At 42.5% G+C, this 19,675-nt stretch overlaps 1 protein-coding gene across 3 annotated transcripts in view; it reads right to left on the reverse strand.

Annotated features, from left to right (window-relative positions):
• Positions 1 to 19,675, reverse strand: part of ELMOD1 (ELMO domain containing 1) — a 58,787-nt gene that overhangs the window by 16,504 nt on the left and 22,608 nt on the right. For 2 of the 3 annotated variants that reach the window (XM_068144814.1, XM_068144794.1), the window contains exons 3-5: positions 8,110 to 8,255; positions 7,920 to 7,948; positions 6,618 to 6,715 (exon numbers count right to left, since the gene is read on the reverse strand). In XM_068144814.1, the coding sequence (XP_068000915.1) occupies positions 6,618 to 6,715; positions 7,920 to 7,948; positions 8,110 to 8,255 (273 nt within the window). Of the gene's footprint in view, positions 1 to 6,617; positions 6,716 to 7,919; positions 7,949 to 8,109; positions 8,256 to 11,564; positions 11,706 to 19,675 lie in introns of all 3 variants that reach the window. The other variant, XM_068144805.1, reaches the window with a different exon arrangement.

Raw genomic sequence — 19,675 nt, forward strand, 5'->3', positions numbered from 1 at the left:
TCTCCTCTCCTCTCCTCTCCTCTCCTCTCCTCTCCTCTCCTCTCCTCTCCTCTCCTCTCCTCTCTTCTCCTCTCCTCTCCTCTCCTCTCCTCTCCTCTCCTCTCCTCTCCGAACCTCTCCTCTCCTCTCCGAACCTCTCCTCTCCGAACCTCTCCTCTCCGAACCTCTCCTCTCTTCTCCGAACCTCTCCTCTCCTCTCTTTTCTCCGAACCTCTCCTCTCCGAACCTCTCCTCTCCTATTCAGCACCTTCCTTAGATTTTAAAACTGGGGATTTTTGAAGACTTTTGAACGGTGAATTTTCACACTGAAATCTCGTTCTAACTATATGCAGCAGCGCTGAATGCACTAAATGCCTACAACAAGCACATCATTGAATCTTTCCTCTCATTCAAATGACAGCTTTTCGTACAATGCCCTGAGACCAGAAATGTCAATGTAAAAAGGGGTGAGGGGAAGGGGAAACTCAGCAAAAAGCTGAAAAATATTATTTTTCATTCCATACCACAAAAACTAGCATAAAAGGGACTGAAACCCAAAGGTGGTATAGTTCAAAGATCTGCCTCTGGGCAGCATTTTTTCAGTCTCATGTTAAGAGCCATCATAATGGCTCTCTCTTCATTGTAACAAAAAGTTTACATTTCCTCATGCATCATTAAAAAAACAACAAATATGTGGCTTCCAAGGCTTTAAATAACAACAGCTTATTCAAGGCTAAGGTTTTATTATACACAATACAAGTTATGCAGTACCCAACTGCCATGCTTGTAAGAATGGTTTAAAAAGGACAGCAATCCAAAGGTGATATAGTTCAAAGATCTGCTTCTAGGCAGCAATTTTTTTTGGTCTCATGTTAAGAGTCATCATAATGGCTCTCTTTTCATTGTAACAAAAATTGCAGCTGCCCTGCTTGTAAGAATATTTAATGCTATATGGGAATAAATTCATACAATTTTAATAACGCCTGAAATTATCTGAGTGCCTACCATGAATTTGGAGGGCACAGCTAAATCTAATTCTTCACTCCTCTGTGGAACACAGCCTGCACCGATATTAAGCTGTACAGGTTCCTCATCTGCCTTGTTTGGTATACTGAACCATTTTGTTTATTCCATAATACTGTTCAATTTTCTGAGCAGAAGGATTTTCATTGCTTATCTTTTGAGATTAGTCTACAGAATCAGAGATGTCACCATCAGGCCATTTCTTTCGCTGCAATTTCATGCTCTTTATGGCAATAACCTTTTCAGAATAAACTATGCAGTGTGCTCCCTCCTTTGCTGATTTTTTTTTTTGTTTGGTTGGGTTTTGTTGTTGTTTTTGGGGGGGGGTTTTATTTATTTTTGATTATTATTTTTCACATGCTTCACCTGCTCTACCCTGCAGTTTCACACAAAGGCTGCATTTCAAAGAAAGCTGAAAAGCCTGATAAGGCTGCATGCGAATTGCTGTAATGCATCACTAAACCACAGCCACGATGTTTTTAACTACTCTATAACCTCAGAGTAGTGCAGAGCAGAACACTACAGGCAGTGGCAAAGCATAATAATTTTACACACACACACACACAAAAATCCAAACAACAAAATATGTTTAAGTTCCAAATTGCACAAAACCACACACAAAGCAAGTCACGTTTGCACTCTATCGATAAAGCCAGTTGCATGTTCTATGCAGTGTTATTTGCTGGGGGTGTGTGGTGTTGTTTTGGGGGGGGTTTATTGATTTATTCAATTTAGTATTTATTTATTTTATTATCATTATTATTATTTTTACATGCTTCACCTGCTCTACTCTGCAGTTTCACACAAAGGCTGCATTTCCAAGCAAGCTGAAAAGCCTGATAAGGCTGCATGCAAATTGCTGTAATGCATCGCTAAACCAGAGCCATAATGTTTTTAACTACTCTATAACCTCAGAGTAGTGCAGAGCAGAACACTACAGGCAGTGGCAAAGCAGAATGATTTTACATCATGAAATCCAAACAACAAAACATTTTTAAGTTCCAAATTGCACAAAACCACACACAAAGCAAGTCACATTTGCACTCTGTCGACAAAGCCAGTTGAATGTTCTATGCAATGTTATTTGCTGGGGGTGTGTGGTGTTGTTTTGTGGGGGTTTTGATTGATTTATTTAATTTAGCATTTATTCATTTTATTATTTTTACATGCTTCACTTGCTCTACTCTGCAGTTTCACACAAAGGCTGCATTTCCAAGAAAGCTGGAAAGCCTGATAAGGCTGCATGCAAATTGCTGTAATGCATCGCTAAACCACAGCCACGATGTTTTTAACTACTCTAACCCCAGAGTAGTTTAGAGCAGAACACTACAGGCAGTGGCAAAGCAGAATGATTTTACATCATGAAATCCAAACAACAAAGTATTTTTAAGTTCCAAATTGCACAAAACCATACACAAAGCAAGTCACATTTGCACTCTATTAGAATAGAATAGAATAAACCAGGTTGGAAGAGACCTTCAAGATCATCATGTCCAACCTATCACCCAACACCACCCAATCAACTAACCCATGTAACCAAGCACCCTGTCAAGTCTCCTCCTGAACACCTCCAGTGACGGTGACTCCACCACCTCCCCAGGCAGCCCATTCCAATGGGCAATCACTCTCTCTGTGTAAAACTTCCTCCTGACCTCCAGCCTGAACTTCCCCTGGTGCAGCCTGAGACTGTGTCCTCTTGTTCTGGTGCTGGCTGCCTGGGAGAAGAGACCAACCTCTGCCTGTTTACAACCCCCCTTCAGGTAGTTGTAGAGAGCAATAAGGTCACCCCTGAGTCTCCTCCTGTCCAGGCTAAGCAGCCCCAGCTCCCTCAGCCTCTCCTCATAGGGCTTGTGTTCCAAGCCCCTCACTAACTTCGTTGCCCTTCTCTGGACTCATTCCAGCAAGTCAACCTCCTTCCTAAACTGAGGGATTTATTGATAAAGCCAGTTGAATGTTCCATGCAATGTTATTTGGTGGGGGGAGGCATGTAGTGGGAGTTGTGGAATTATTTCCTGCATTCTCCCTTTCACAGAATCACAGGAACATTCAGGTTGGAAAAGACCCTCGGGATCACCAAGTCCAACTGATAACACTCCTTTTCAAAGCTGGCCTCTAAACCAGATCCCCAAGCAGCACATCCAACCTTTAAACACATCCAGGGTTGATGACTCAACCACCTCCCTGGGCAGCATATTCCAATGCCTACTGTGAAAATTTTGTTCCTAATGTCCAGTCTAAACCTACCCAGTTGTAGTTTGAGGTCATTCCCTCTTGTTCTATCACTAATTACCTGGGAGAAGAGACTAGCACCAGCCTCTCTACAATGTCCTTTCAGGTAGTTGTAGAGAGCGCAGTGAGGTCTCCCCTCAGCCTCCTCTTTTCCAAACTAAACAGCCCCAGCTCCCTCAGTCATTCCTTATAAGATTTATTCTCCATTAAGCTTTTGCTTTCCCCCTTGCCAAGCAGAGGATGTGGGTGAACTGCTGATGCCCCACATCAGCAGCTGTTCCTGTGCTGGCAGTGGCAGTTCTCAGAGCAGAGAAGCAATCTACCCAGGCTTGCACTCCCACTACACTCAGCTCCAGGTGCTCCACCAGATGGAGGTTAGTCCAAAACTGGGAGTATATCAGGGATTGCTTCCACAGTTAACATAGACTGCACGTCACCACCTGGTTATTCAACCTACTTCTCCCACCACTAAACACACACTTATCTCAGAGGTATTGACAAAGGGAAATTACTGTGGCCACTTCTTCCTCTTCAGGTCACAGCAACCCATAGCTTTCAAGAACAGCTCAGTGCAAACACCCCTGGGATGCTAGATCAGCTCTGCAAAGCTCTTACATTAGCTGAAATGACTACATACAGATTTGCAGAAACACATATACTATGACACATGTCCCATTGTCCTTGCCCCAGGAGATTTCAAGCCTCTAGTATGCAAGAGAAGGCTAGAGCTTCTGAAAAAAGACAGCTTGGATGAAGGTTTTTTGCACATTCAAGAGTAGGCAAGCCGCTCGTTTCTCCTCAATCCTCTCTAAAGAAACATCTGACCTGCTTTTGATGACATTTCTGCAGAAAGCTTTAGTATAAGATAAATGGCTCGTGTAAAACTCAGCATCTGCACTGAAAAGTTTAGCAGAACAATGATCTATTTAATGTAAGGAGCCATTCAGTGGCAAAGTGTGTTTCTATGTGTGTGACACCATCTTGCACACCCTGGGCCCACGTTCCTCATTGTTTTGAAATGGTTCTTCAACAACAGCGTGTTCAGCTCTGGTGTCCTCAACACAAGGAGGACATGGAATGGGTCCAGAGGAGGGCCATGAAAATGATCAGGGGGATGGAACACCTCTCCTATAAGGACAGGCTGAGTGAGCTGGAGTTGGTCAGCCTGGAGAAGACTCCTGGGGGACCTAATAGCAACCCGCCAGTATCTGAAAAGGGGCTACAAGAAGGTTGAAAAAGGACTGTTTACAAAGGCCTGTGGTGATAGGACCAGAGGCAATGGTTTGAAATGAGAGAAGAGTATATTTAAGTTGGACATTAGGAGGAAGTTCTTTACCATGAGAGTAGTGGAACACTGGAACAGGTTGCCCAGGGAGGTGGTTGGGGCCCCATTCTTGGAGATATTCAAGGTCAGGCTTGACTGGGCTCTGGACAACCTGATCCAATGGAGGATGTCCCTGCTCACTGCAGGGGCCTGGACTTTGGAGGTCCTTTCCAACCCAAACCATTCTATCATTCTGTGAGTGGAGATGAAGATGAAAGACTCAGTCCTGGAAAATGTTGAATGAAAGGGTTCTAGTCCAAAAATAATGAAGCTCTTGTTCTCTGTTGACCATATGAACACCACTGGGTTTGGGTTTTTTTTGGTTGTTTTTTTTCTGGTTTTGTTTGGGTTTTTTTGTTTTGTGTCATGGTTGTTTTTTTTTTTGCTTAATATTAGGATCAGATCACTCAAAATGTAACTTAAGATTTGGGTGCCTGATTCAAGCAAGCAGAAATGATTTGCACCTCTGCTCACTCTCTGTCTTCAGAATGACAGCATTTTTTCAGAGGCAATGCCATGGGAAGAATCAGGTGGTGATCTCCAGTATCTTATAAAACACTATTTAAATAAATTCTCTACTTCTTCTTTTAATTATTCCACCCAGTTACCCAACACTGAGAAGTGAGTACTTGACTCAGCCTGATTGCTAATGCTGCATTTACTGATGTCCACAGGCCAGGCTTTCAACGGTGCGCATTTACATAGCGCAGTTTTTCCCTCACAAGCCACCTTCACTAATTATGCCACCACTGATTTTTTCTGACTTTCAGCTATCAACATCCTGTGCAATATGAAAATATCAGAGCTGTGGAATTCTTGACAGATGGGAAGCCTCTCAGTAGCCAAAGCCTGAAGCAGCTGCTCCTTCCCCACACTCCCTTTGAGGGTTATGTAGGCAAGGTCCAGTGAAGAGACACCCCTGGAAAAGTTCTGTGCACACTCTCAGAACTTCATAGGGCTTCTCATCTATAAGGCTGATACATGTTCTTTGTTTTGTTCCCCTTCATTTATTCCCTTCTCTAATGGCTGGGTTACTGTTTTTTTTCAATCTGGATGGACAATGGTCAAGTCCACAACAGTCATCTCTCAAGTTAGAGAGACATCTAGTGATCATTCCTTTCTGATCAGTGAAGCCTTATTTTATGACTATTCAGTTACTGTACTTTCCACTGACAGCACAGGGCTGGGAGGCCATTGCGGTAATGAGACACCTCCAAAAAAAAAACCAAACCAAAAACTATTTTACCAGATAGGTCTTTGAGCTTTGGTATTCCATCAAGACCTTGAGACCACCTTACCCATTGATGCTGCTGATCACTTAAAAGAAGAGCAGCCATCAATTTATGGATGGCTATTTTGGATTACGTACATCAATTTCAAGTTTGGGAAGAGGAGTGAACCTCACACCAATCACCTGGATAATATAATCCTTAACATTTCTCCCACTGATGCCTGACCTAGGCCATCTTGTGACTTAAGATAGGGGCTGAAAGGTTAGACAAACAGAAAAGTGTTATCATTTACTCTTAAAACATGTGACTGTAACTGTAATGGCTTGTTGTCAATCCATTCCTGCCACTAACGTCTTGTAGCATTTGAAGAATATAATCTACATTGTATTGCTAAAATTTGTGTTTGGGTAAGTAAAGGCAGGTTTAAAATGTAACCTAGTATGCTGGTTATATCAGTTAGAGTGTGATAATTTCTTCCCTACTCAAAAAGGCCACATACAGCCTTGCTAAGAAGCCATCACTGTCACTGCCAGGATCACCTGCTTTGGTGGTATTTTATTCCTGGGGAAGTGGCCCCCATAAATCAATGCATTGACAATACACTATGGCAGTGTGATTCAGGACTTGCCTGTTACAGTCATGGTGAAAGAGCATTCATTTTTCCATCAGCTTTTTGACAGCAAAGCTTAAGTTGGGAGTTTTATACTGAGAGACAGAATTCATCTTCCAACTGTGTGTCACAACAGCTATGGAGCACCAGTTCTCCATGGAGCTAAGCACTGAAGAAATCAATAATTCCTATTTGTTTTGTAAGGAAACTGAGAACTTACTGTGGATTTACATCTGGATTAATCCTTTTCAGCTGCATGATGTCATCTATAGTTTTTTCAATAGCATCAGGGTGCACACTTACTGAAGTTTGCAGCCGCTAAAAAGAGGTTTTAAACACATGTTAATGTTTAGGGAAGCTATTATTCAATTCAAGTTAACAATGGTGAATTTGATACCCCAAACCTTCTAAGTTAAGAGCTCAGAAATCTCATCTCTATATATATATACACACACACATATATACACATCCACCCTCCACTTTTATAGTGTTTTAAACATTGCTGATGAGTTTCAGAACACTGTAAGAACTTGAATCGCTTTGCCATGCTCTTGTACCCAGTCTATGGCATTTCTGTGGTGCGTGCTAGTGAAGATGATCTGCACTGGGCCCTTGATCAGGAGGTAGCTTCATACCATCCACCTAATTACACTGGAATTGTTCATTTGACATCCCTTCTCCCAACATGTTGCAGAAGCACAGCAAACCAGTTTCCTTTCCCTTGCATGTCATCGTACTGTAGGAATGCTCCTGGAAGTTCAGTATGCAAAAAAATCACCATGACCTCCAAAAAAACCCCAAGAGGTCGAACTCCCTGGTGGTGTGTCTCAAAACTACACAAGTGCTTTAAATGCAAGCTTTTAAGTAAGATTCTGCCTTTCTGTTTGTGCTAGAAGAACATTTGGAAGCATTATGCTGAACAAGGAGCCGTGTGACATCAGTTTTTCTAATGCTGAGGTAAGCTTTTCAACCTCACCAATCCTCATGCCAAAGGGAAATGAGCAGCTGAATGATGCCATTTAACACATACACAAATGCTTTGTAAGAAGAATTAATATTAGCACAATCAGTGCTACAGTGAAAGGATGACAGAGGCTCTTCTCCATTAATGTATTTAAAAAGAAAGCAGTGATCAAAGCTCTCTGGGCTATCTAGGTACTGCTGCCTTCAGCCTGTTTTATCCATGCTTTTGACAAAAAACCTGAGGTGTAAAGTGTGTAAGTGACTGACTGCAGGTTACAGAACTGTTAAGGCAGGGCAAGGAATGAAGCTATATGACCCCAAATTACAACACATAATTTCGTCAGCACCACAGCATGCCTGTCCCTGGAGCATTTGATGCTCCCTGACTTCTGCAAGCTAACCTGCCTATTATGGAACCAAGACCCTCTGCAGTAGAAGGCAGCTTTGATACAAAATTGTATCAAACCTTAACATGATTTAGTGTGAGCAAACAGCAGACTGAACAAACCAACTGCACAGGATACCACAAAAAAGGTGAATGATGAGATCTTTTACTCACCTTACTTTTTGAACCTTTCAGTGATGCCTCTGCAAGAGAAGAGCATTTGAAAGCACATCAGACAAGCCAAGATTATATTGGATTCAATGAACAATTTGTTTACATGTAAGAATGAAGTCACACTGTTGTGTGACTTTCTGCACGTGCAGGAAGGTACAAAAGCATGCAGAAGTAAGGAATTTGCAGTTACCTATTTTCATAGTTCTGGCAGCTCCAGGTTTGGTATTGTAACAGATCCTCTGCAATTCACATTGCCCTGTTAGTTTCCTGACCACAAATTTCAGGCAGCGCCACAAGCATTTGCAGTAGAAGTACAGGCATACCTGGACAAACATCCTGCCAAATAGAAGAAGCCTGAAAATAAGTCTTGAGCAAAGTTTGTTTCAACAAGGCCACCGCCCAAGCAGAAGGTACTTCCTCACCCCAAATTCCCATTGCCTAAAGGCACCTTTAAAGCAAAAGCAGCATTCATACTGCAAATGTTTATCCTGGTAAGTCTTCAATCAGTCTTTTTAGCCTTAACCACCACCACCACAAACCAACAGAAAACCCCCAACCAAAACAACCAACCAAAACAAACAAACCCCAAACCAAACAAAAACAAAAACCCCAACACCACCAAGATCACACACAGAGCACTGGAACTGGAAGCATGGAGTTTTCAAAAGAGTATTTCCAGAAAATGATTTGTCCTCTTAAAATAAAAGGCTGTATACTTCCTGCCCATGCTTTGGTGAAACAGGGCTACATGAGAAAGGTGCACAGCTCACTCTGCTATCGTGGCTGCTGAGGATGCACAAAACCATGACACCCAGGCTTAGCTGTGCCTCTGCATCCAGCTGCTCCAAGCAGAGTGGCTGGTTATCCTGACAAATATGAATCAACAGGTCCCAAAGAGTGAAGATTGATGACTAAGGAAAGCAAAGCTTTCCCTGTCCTGAGGATTGCCAGTTCTTCCCAAGATCAGCTGCTATACAGCATTGAGGCTGCACAATTTCTCAAAGTACAGAATTGACAGCAAGCCAAGAAAGCACTTATTTAAGCACTGCATCCAGTTTTGAGGCCCAGCAATACAAAAAAGACTTTGACAAACCAGATGGTTTTCAGTGGAATTCCCTGAAATGGTAAGGTTGATCACAGACCCTGCAAGGAGAGGCTGGGAGAGCTGGAGCAGAAACAGCTTCAAAGCTACCTAACAGCAGCGCCAGTGCTTGTGGGAAGACCATGAAGGAGGCAGATCCAGGCTCTTCACAGTGATGCAGAGCAGGAAGACAAGGACCAACAGTCATAAGCTGAAACATATCAGGATCAACCTAGATATAAGGAGAATATTCTCCCCATGAGGACAGTGTGGCTGTGCAGTCTCCTTTCCTTTTCCTCAGAATTTTTTAAGCCCTGAGGATCCTAGTCTGACCTCAGAGGTGACTTGCTGTGAGCTCCTTCTAGAACCACAGACCTGCTGAGGTCCCTCCTAGCCTGAACTACCTCCCATGAAGGACTGAAAAAGAGTGTTTCTCGTGTATGAAGCCTATTTTAAAGTTTGTTAGCATTTCAGCTGCTACCAAAGCCCACATACAGCTACCACAATTACATAACACACTCAAAAAGCAGATTTCATGGGCACAACTTATTTGGAGAGACTTCAGCTTTCTTGTCTCTATGGCTATGAAGGTGAAGATTCTACAGGGTGCACTAGCACTTGAGGCTGAGGGGAGAGAATCCACCTAGGCTCCTTGGGTTTGGAAGCACATCTCAGAAAATGCAAAGCCATGGTAATGGGAACACTGCCATCTACACATGGTCCTGGGCAACTGGCTCTAGGTGGCCCTGCTAGAGCACTCAGGTGAACTAGATGACCTGCAGATGTCCTTTCTCACCTCAACCTCTGTGATTATGTTCTGTGACTGTATTATGGGAAAATATCAATACAGGTTTGATATGCCAGATTGCTATTAAATGGTCAGAAATATTCAGCCCATTATTTTCCAAGGCTGTGTGTATGTGGAGTCATGGTCTAGTGCCATGGTGCCATGGTCTAGTCATGGGGTCTGTGTTGATAGGTTGGACTCGATGATCCTCGAGGTCCTTTCCAACCTAAGTGATACTGTGATACTGTGATACTGTGATCATTACCCCATTATTTCCTCTACACATCACTGATGCTTTCAAAGGACAGTTATCTGTTAGGAGACTATATTACCCTTGTCAGTGGAGAGCCTGAAGAGCTCCATCATTTCCTACAAACACTCTTAGAGGCATGGTGTAGAAGAACATTCAGGGAAGGAAAGTTAACTCAGTTAAGGCCCCCACAGGAGTTTAATCTGCTTTATGTTCACTTCTATTTAATCTCCTTTGGAGGAAGATTAAGCCAAGGGAACTAAAACCATTTTATGTCTAAATAGAGAGCATCCACACAAGTATTTAACATGCTTTAAAAGCATCCACTTTATCTTCACACTTTAAGTTAATTCACTTAACACTCCCAAATGCCTGCATGCAGGCAACCTCCTTGTCTTCATGCAATAGGAAGCCTCTATTTTAGATACAAAGTGAAATCTAAAGAACGAGGAATCACTCCCCTGCTAGAATCAAGTTAAGATACACAAGAAAGTTTCACTTGCCAACACTGAAATATTATAAATGTCATGTCATTCTCCTTCCATCTCCCCACAACATGTGCCAGAGCACACTACTGTGAGGAGTTCGTATGTGCTTCACAGCAGCTTATCACCTCCAGTATTAACAACAAGAGTAGTGACTAGAAGGGAAGTCCACTAGCAGCTGAGCAATCATTCTTTCAGTTTCCCATAGCCAGAAGAAATATAAGACAGTTAAGAGTCAGTTTCACACACTTACAACTGCCACCTTTAGTACCATTAGATATGTTGGTTTTCCAGTAGACATTTGATATCAGCCCTCACAGACTCAGTCCACCATCCCTGGTGAATCCAGACACAATCTATAGCCATCCCTCAGCCTCCTCAGCACATCCCAGCTCTATAGTCAGACTGAAGGTCCAGAGAAACGAATACATGGGATTATTGTCAAACTGGAAGGTGGATTCTGAGCTTTTCTCTAAACATTTGTAATAGAAATTAGAGTTACTTTCCCTTGACCTGTTTTTTTCCCCAAAGGATAGGTCTGGTTTAGACCAACTCACTACCCACAGAGATCATTTATATGAAACGAGGGAGGACTCAATTTCATGTTAACAGCCCATCTAAAAAGATTTCCTTCTAATGAACAATATAGCTCCCATAAAACCCACATACTTCCTTTAAGAAGGTTCATGACTACACTTAACTGCCTCCAGAGCTGAAACATCACAATCCATTTCATTACTCAAAACTTTGTGGATAAGACTGGGGGAGCTGGTGAGGGTGTTGTTAGTTTCTTTTGAATCACATGATGCTGCCTTTAGGCTCAATGAGAGATTCACAAACCTCTCCCATTAAAAGATTTGTTTGGGCTATAGTTTGCACAAAAATAAGCTACTAAAGATGTATCTACTGAAAACATGTCACCACAGCACACAAACACTACATCTGTGATTCACTAAAATATACTTAGCAGTTATTACTAAGAAAGCTAAGAAACTAGTTTTGACTAGGCAGCTTATAGAATGAAGTTAGCCTTTGTGGGTACCTTCAGTTTTCTACTACTCATCCATCTCAAGCTTACAACAGTTGAAATCTTCCATTTGTAACATGAACAGCACAAAAAGCAACACAGGATTGGTTTCAAAAGTCTGCTCTTTAGAATAGGGAATTCTTGCTTGTAGACATCCTGCAATAAAAGCACACTAATGATTAAATAAGGCAAGTTGTATGGTAGCCACTACACTAGTTCATGTAAGCAAAATCAAGCCACTGGCAGCTATAAAAGACAGTGTATCATGAACAAGAACTCACGTGGAAATGTAGCATGAGCTACATCTGACTACAGCACTGTGACATTAATTTTTGATCAGGTTTAGGGTCCAATTCCAAACCTCCTTTTCACTCAATCTCTTCTGTGTTTTGTGGATATTTTTTCCTGCTTTTTGCAGTGTGTATGTTGTCATTGTGGTTGTTTTTCTTTCCTGCTTGCCTTTGCAGTTTCTCAGCACAGAAAAGTGTGTTTCACCAGCAGTTTGTGTAGTCGTGTACAGCAATACCTTAGATCCTGAGGTGAGTTTTAAGGATGTAAGTATTACAGAAATGAAGCTGTTCCTTGAAGACTTGCACTCTACTCTTCTGCATCCCAAGCTCCTCCTACATGCAGCTGTACAGATCTACAGATTTATCCTTACATATGGAAAACACATTTACAAGAGTTCATATGAACATTTATTCTGCTAAAACAAAGAAAAAAATGGCATAATAAGATGTTGATGCTGTGAGAGACTAAATTTTGTCTCTCTCGATGTGACTCAACAGAGGTAAAATCACCTTCACTGCTTGCCCAGACAATAGCTGATGTGTTTTGGGCAGTCGTCACTGGAATGACTCTTGGGAAGGTGCATAGATGAAGGTTGCTCACCAGACTGCAGCTGCCCTGGAAATGGGCAGAGGCTGCTGCTATCCATACTCTCTTGAATGTACACACATAAAAACTGTATGAAAGAACAACTACTAGCTCAGTAGAAGGAAAACACAAAAGGAAAAAACCTGGACAATGGTGTTGAGAAGGAAAACACGGAAGAAGGAAAAGCCTGGGGCAATGCTGCTCTGAAGGAAAACGGAGAGAATACCAGGAGAGAAAAATGACAAAGACATCACCATGTAGCCTGGCAGAAGCAGACCAAGAGGAACCCTCTCTCCGTGTCCTAAGTACCAGCTCACATCCAACAAGGACAACATCTCCTCTATGCCAAAGCTGCAGTAGCCTTTCTTCACTGACCCAACATCTCCTCTACATCCAAAGCTGCAGCACCCTTCCTCCACAGACTCAAGCTGTCTTGAGGGGTGAGGAGTGAGGTAATATAATTCCTTTCCTCTCCTCTCTCCTTCTCCTATTCTCTCTCCTCTCTCCTTCTCCTATTCTCTCTCCTTCTGATCCATCCACTTTATTGGTGTAATAAATAGTCTAGTTGTTGCTATTTTGGCCTCATTTGCGCCTCTAATTTCATGACACAGAAATATTCAAAAGTCTCTTTCCCTCTCTGGACAGAGACAGATGCATATAGGCCAAATCAACAGGCAGGTCCTTGCTGAGGATGATGGAAACATAACAGAGCTGTCCTCCCAGTAGGGCTTAGAGTTACACATTCCCAGTGGTTGATGCCAATCACTTGGACATCAGAAGCTACCTGCTAGCTCCTGAGTAATATCAACACAATTCATCATAGTTCTCCCAATTAGGCTCACAGAAAGGGCCACTGAACTCTGAGATGAATACTTGACTGTTTCTTTGCTGCCAAGAAAAATATATACAGGAAAAAATATTAAACTTCCCAAAAATATTCTCAAAAGAGTGAGTATTCCTTTGCAGGCCTGGAAGAGATTTATGGAATACTACCAATGCTTAAAGCTACCACCACAACAGCCAAAGAATTGTAAAGTTTTCTTCTTTGTATAATTAGCAAACACAAGCTAAGGGCTGGTAAATGCACCTATTCAATCTTTCCTCCTTCCTTGCTTTTCTAATTTTAACTCTTTTAATATCTTCCCACCTGTGTGTCACTCTCCTTCTGAGCTCTAATTTTCTGCTAAGAACAGCTTTAACCAAAAAAGGAGTTAGGCAGTCACTACCTAGGAAGGCTATTAAGAATGCTGTGAAACCAGGCAACCCACCCATCCCTACTAGCAATAGTGGGGCTCAGCAGAGGTTCTGCAGGAGGGGATGAAGAATGGAAGATCTACAGTTGCTAGGATCCTTGCAAAACAGAGACATATAGAGCCAAAAAGATAAAAAAAAGGAATAGGATAGGATAGGATAGGATAGGAAAGGATAGGATAGGATAGGATAGGATAGGATAGGATAGGATAGGATAGGAAAGGATAGGATAGGATAGGATAGGATAGGATAGGATAGGATAGGATAGGATAGGATAGGATAGGATAGGATAGGATAGGATAGGGTAGAATAGACCAGACCAGGTTGGAAAAGACCTTTGAGATCATCGAGTCCAACCTATCATCCAACACTATCTAATCAACTAAACCATGGTACCAAGCACCCCATCCAGTCTCTTCCTAAACACTTCCACTGATGATGACTCCACCACCTCCCTGGGCAGCACATTCCAATGGCCAATCACTGTTTCTGTGAAGAATTTCTTCCTAACATCCAGCCTAAACCTCCCCTGGCACAGCTTGAGACTGTGTCCTCTTGTTCTGTTGGTCGTAGCCTGGGAGGAAAACACACAAAGTATACTACTGCTCCAGTCACAGCACTTCTGTTCTCCATAGCACATCCTGCACTGCCTGGGGTAAAAAATTCACAGTGGCAAGAAGCAGAGAGCTCCAAGCATGTTGTTTCACACTCTGACATTGCAAAGGGAGTAACAGAAGTGGTTCTCAACAAGGAATGTCAAGGTTTGTCCTCAACTACCCCAGCTGATATTGGTCTGTGTGATGGGAACAGCATGAGATGATTATTAGAATTTACAGCTCTCTCCAATGACACTATGACATCACATTTTCAGAAAATCTGGCTTTTTATTTAAAGATGTCAGGCTTCTCTAGACAATGTGCCCAGGTGGACAAGAAGGCCAATGGCATCCTGGCTGTGGCCAGCAGGAGCAGGGAAGTCATTCTGCCCCTGTAGTCAGCACTGGTTAGGCCACACCTTGAATACTGTGTCCAGTTGTGGGTCCCTCCATTTAGGAAAGATGTTGAATTGCTGGAATGTGTCCAGAGAAAGGCAACAAAGCTGGGGAGGGGTTAGGAGCACAAGTCCTTCCAAAGTTGTCTAGGACTTTTGTGAAGCTCTTTCCTGTGTGAGGTATGTTTGCCTGAACAGAAGAAGTATGCATGATGCAACATGCTGACATGAAGGAAAGCAGAGATTAACTATTGTGCAATGATTTTGAAACTAATAAATTAGAAGGTGCTTATTCCTTCTCCCTCATAGTTCCAGAACCTCACTATTTTCAGAGCTAGTAACAAACACAAAAATGTGCTTTGGGTAAAACAAAAACTTCAGCTAGATACCCACTGGGATTAAAACTTGGGGGAGACGCAAACAAGACACAAAACCCAACCAAAAAAAAAAGAAAAAGAAGTAAAAAGCACAATCCTACTAGTTTCAAAGAATAAAATGCAAGCCACTGAATTTACCTACACATCATTTTCTTTCCTGCATGTCCTGTTTCAGGTCCTATAGATAAGAAAGATTCTTACACAACTGATTTTCCTCAAGGACATACTCAGCTCGGAGAAGAAAGCATTACACATCAATATTTTCTCCCAGAGAATTCTGATTACGGCTTGAGAAGTCAAGGACACATTAGTTATGGGTGCCAAGCTGTGCAAGTAGGTGAGTAAGCAAGTGCTACTACCGTTTTAGAAGCTAATTAACTTAACTACCTTTGGTTTATTTGTATAACTTCCAGTGTGTATACAAGGTCAGCCAAGAAGTAACGCACAAATCGCCGTTTCTGCCACAGGCAAACCTGCTCTTAGCTCCTTTAAAACACATTTTATTCATTCTGTGCTTTTGCAGACTTGACAACTGAAATCCACCTTATCTCTCCATTTAGACATGAAAGCAAGTCACCGTGGCAACTAGGGAGGACGTGAGAGTAGTTTTTAACAGCAGCTTTCTACACTTCCTCTGCTCTGCATTTTGCTGGCTTGACTTTCATTTTATCTGATGTGACTCCAGTAAGACAGAACTTATGCTCAAAATCTGCTAGTGCTTGCAGACAGACTGTTTTGCAGTAGATCAAGAGAAGGTGTCAAGTTTCTAGGATTTATTGAAAAAAAAACCCTACTTGGTTCTCTGAGTTGTTACTTCAGATGTTTAAGATAAGTTACAGTCAAAGTGGAGGTGCCACTGACAAACTCCTCAAAATATCTTTACAAAGAGAAAGTACTGAAAGATTAAATATTTCACTGGGAAACTGTTTTATTATTTCATAAGTGGTATTTCAGACTTCAAACATAATTCATACCAGAATGAGCTCAGAAAGAAATCTAGAACAGTTAGTTTAGTTTGGACATTGCCTTGGATTGGAGACGTGAGCCTAAGAATCCTGTAGTTTACTGCCCAACAGCACTCACCTAAATTTAGGTATTTAGTTATTCCAAGTACTAGACTGTTAAAAAATATAAATACATAAAATTTCTCTTTCCATTGGAAAGCAGCAGCTGTTGACAGGTAGATGAAAAGCCAGAAATGAGCTTCTGTTAAGTAAGGATCTTCCAATCTAAAAATTATATCCTTATGAAAGATCTGGATGTCAGAGTAGCTGTCATTTGTGCAAGCACAGCCCCGTTCTTTAGAGTAGAATAGAATAGAATTAACCAGGTTGGAAAAGAACTTTGAGATCATTGAGTCCAACCCCTCACTCATCACCACCTAATCAACTAAACCATGGCACCAAGCACCCCATCCAGTCTCTTCCTAAACACCTCCAGTGATGGTGACTCCACCACCTCCCTGGGCAGCCCATTCCAATGGGCAATCACTCCTTCTGTGAAGAATTTCTTCCTAACATCCAGCCTAAACCTCCCCTGGCACAGCTTGAGACTGTGTCCTCTTGTTCTGTTGGTGGTTGCCTAGGGGAAGAGACCAACCCCCACCTGGCTACAACCTCCCTTTGGGTAGCTGTAGACAGCAATAAGGTCTCTTCTGAGCCTCCTCTTCTCCAGGCTAAGCAACCCCAGCTCCCTCAGCCTCTCCTCATAGGGCTTGTGCTCCAAACCCCTCCCCAGCTTTGTTGCCCGCCTCTGGACATGTTCCAGCTTTGCCATTCAGTTGTGTAGTAGAGTCCTTGGAAAGGCAACCAGTTCAATTCAGGACATATTTTGAAGTTTTGCAATTGTTCAAATATTGTAGGACTAGAGTTTATTCAAAGCAGTCTTACTACGTGGCACCAAAACACCCATCTTCTTGAATCTTGTTGTCCCATTAAATGGCTGGACTTTGTATTAGAAATATACTGTATAATACATCTTTTTAAAGTTACTTTTACAGCAACCATTTAATGTTCCAGTTAAAGTACAGATGGCAACTGTCAGCAAAGATAGGTTAACTCCAGAGGCAGGCCATTTTGCAACAGGTAAAGACTACCTGTAAGAGCATGTTGTTAGAAGAAAAACTACACACACATAGAAAACCCCACCCAAACCAAAACCATCCACCCTATGCCTCAAGTAAATACATGCCAATAGCAATAAAGCATCATACCATAATGACAGTCTAATTATTGTGCTAATTTCCAAGGCAGAAGGCTTAATATCCTTGTCTTGCATATCTTCCTGCAGCTCCAAACTTCACTGCTTTATTCCCTGTCACACAAACCTGCCATTAGGATTTCTTCATCTCCCCATACTTCTTCTAGAGTTACAAAATATGAGCATTGTACTCATGTCAGCTCATGTGAAAGGATTTAAGTAAGAAGTTCTACATGCCTGTAAGCAAACAGAATAGCCTTCCTTTTCCAACAGTGTTTTCTTATTTAAGGTGGTCTGTTTTCCCTACATCCCTTAACCTGACTTTCTGTTCAGCATGTGGGATAGTGGCCTTCCTGTGACAAAGGTCTAAACTGTACTATTTAGATAAGCAATTGCTTTTCAGCAGATCTACCTTGGCTACACAAAAGAAGATAACATCATTGAGACTTCTCAGATCTTTCAGGATTCAGAAATCCCTTTCAGACATCCCTTTCCCTTTCAGAATTCAGAAATCCCTTGAAAAGAAGTAGTAGGTAGCTTCTTCAAGATAGCCTTAGGAATCCGTATGTTCCAAAATAGCACACTCTATCCAGCATGGAGAGAACACCAAATCAGCCAGAATAGCCAAAGGAGGGCAGAATGGGCAGTAGCAAGGCACTCACTGTCATCAGGAAAGAGCCAGGAGCTTAGAAGTTGTCAGCAGGCTCAGATTCTCCATCAGCAAGGAGCAAAATTACACTATGCTCAAAAGATACCAGGCCATTATGGGGCAAGCTGCAGCACCCTGTGTGACCTTAGATGGAAGCTCCCACCCACAGGATGGTAGAGTCCCATGTATGCAGGACTTAACAACCCAGATCCCATACAGTACCAATTTGTGACCTTGAGTCAGGCTGCTGAGCAAGTCTGTTCAGAGAAAGAAAGAAAAAATTAGAGAGGATGGGGCTGCCAAGATGGAAATCATTGACAGTATCCAAGAAGAAAGGCTCTAACTTGGGAGCCTTTCACAAAGGAGACATCACCAAAGGGATGTTAGCCAGGCTAATTGTGAATCATCAGGTCACTGGATCAGTATCAGTGACGTTAGTGGAAGATTTAGGACTGCAGAGCTGCAGAGGCAAATCCTTTCCCTTCTGACTGGTGCCAATGTCAGTAGAGAGCACACTAACACTTAGCCTAAAGGCTCATTAAATCTTAGCTGTCTTTTGTGGGTGTTAGCAAGTAAATAATTACTTTATACTTTTAAACTGTTTATGTGCCACTTAGAGTCCTTTTCCAGCTGGCTCTAGATACCTGAGGAAACTGACCCAAACACTCCACAGAGGTCCTTAAGCCAAGGCTTGTTTGGCAGCAAAATCTTGACAGATGATTATGCTAGAGAAAATAATGGTGACATCCATAGTGTATAAGATTCTTAGCTATAAACAGTCTAAAATGAGAGAAAACTACAGTGACAGATGTTCTGTACAGAAGCATATGTTTCATCCCTCTTAAAAAGTTTTTCCCCAGCCAGACAGAACATGAATTCTTTGGTTCATACACAAATTAAGCTCCTGATCTGTATTTGTTTCTAGGAATCATAGAATCATAGAATCGTTAGGGCTGGAAGGGACCTCAGGGATCATCTAGTTCCAATCCCCCTGCCATGGGGGAACCTCGCACTAGATCAGGTTGCCCAGAGCTACATCCAACCTGGCCTTAAAAACCTCCAGGGATGAGGCTTCTACACCTCCCTGGGCAACCTCTACCCTCATGGTGAAGAACTTCTTCCAAACATCCAATCTGAATCTACCCGTTTCTATTTCTGTCCCATTCCCCCTAGTCCTACCATTACCTGACATCCTAAAAAGTCCCTCCCCAGCTTTCTTGTGGACCTCCTTAAGATACTGGAAGGCCACTATAAGTTCTCCTTGGAGCCTTCTCTTCTCCAGACCAAATAGCCCCAACCCCCTCAGTCTGTCCCCATAGGAGAGGTGGTCCAGCCCTCTAATCATCCTTGTGGCCCTTCTCTGGACACGTTCCAGCACCTCCACATCCCTCTTGTAATAGGGGCTCCAGAACTGGATGCAGTACTCCAAGTGGAATCTCTCCAGAGCAGAGTAGAGGGGGAGAATCACCTCCCTTGACCTGCTGGCTGTGCTTCTCTTGATGCAGCCCAGGATGTGATTTGCTTTCTGGGCTGCAAGTGCACACTGGTGGCTCATGTTGAGCTTCTCATCCCCCAGCACCCCCAAGTCCTTTTCTTCAGGGCTGCTCTCAAGCCAGTCACTGCCCAGCTATATTGGGGCCTGGGATTGCCCTGACCCAGATGCAGGACCTTGCACTTGGTCTTGTTGAAACTCATGAGGTTGTCATAGGCCCACCTCTCCAGCCTGTCAAGATCCCTCTGGATGGCATCCCTTTTTCCACTGACTCAACTTCTTTTTATCAAAC

The sequence above is a fragment of the Melanerpes formicivorus genome, unplaced genomic scaffold, assembly GCF_026170545.1.
Source record: "Melanerpes formicivorus ecotype bairdi unplaced genomic scaffold, bMelFor1.0.p_v2 SCAF_1, whole genome shotgun sequence".
Lineage (NCBI taxonomy): Eukaryota > Metazoa > Chordata > Aves > Piciformes > Picidae > Melanerpes > Melanerpes formicivorus.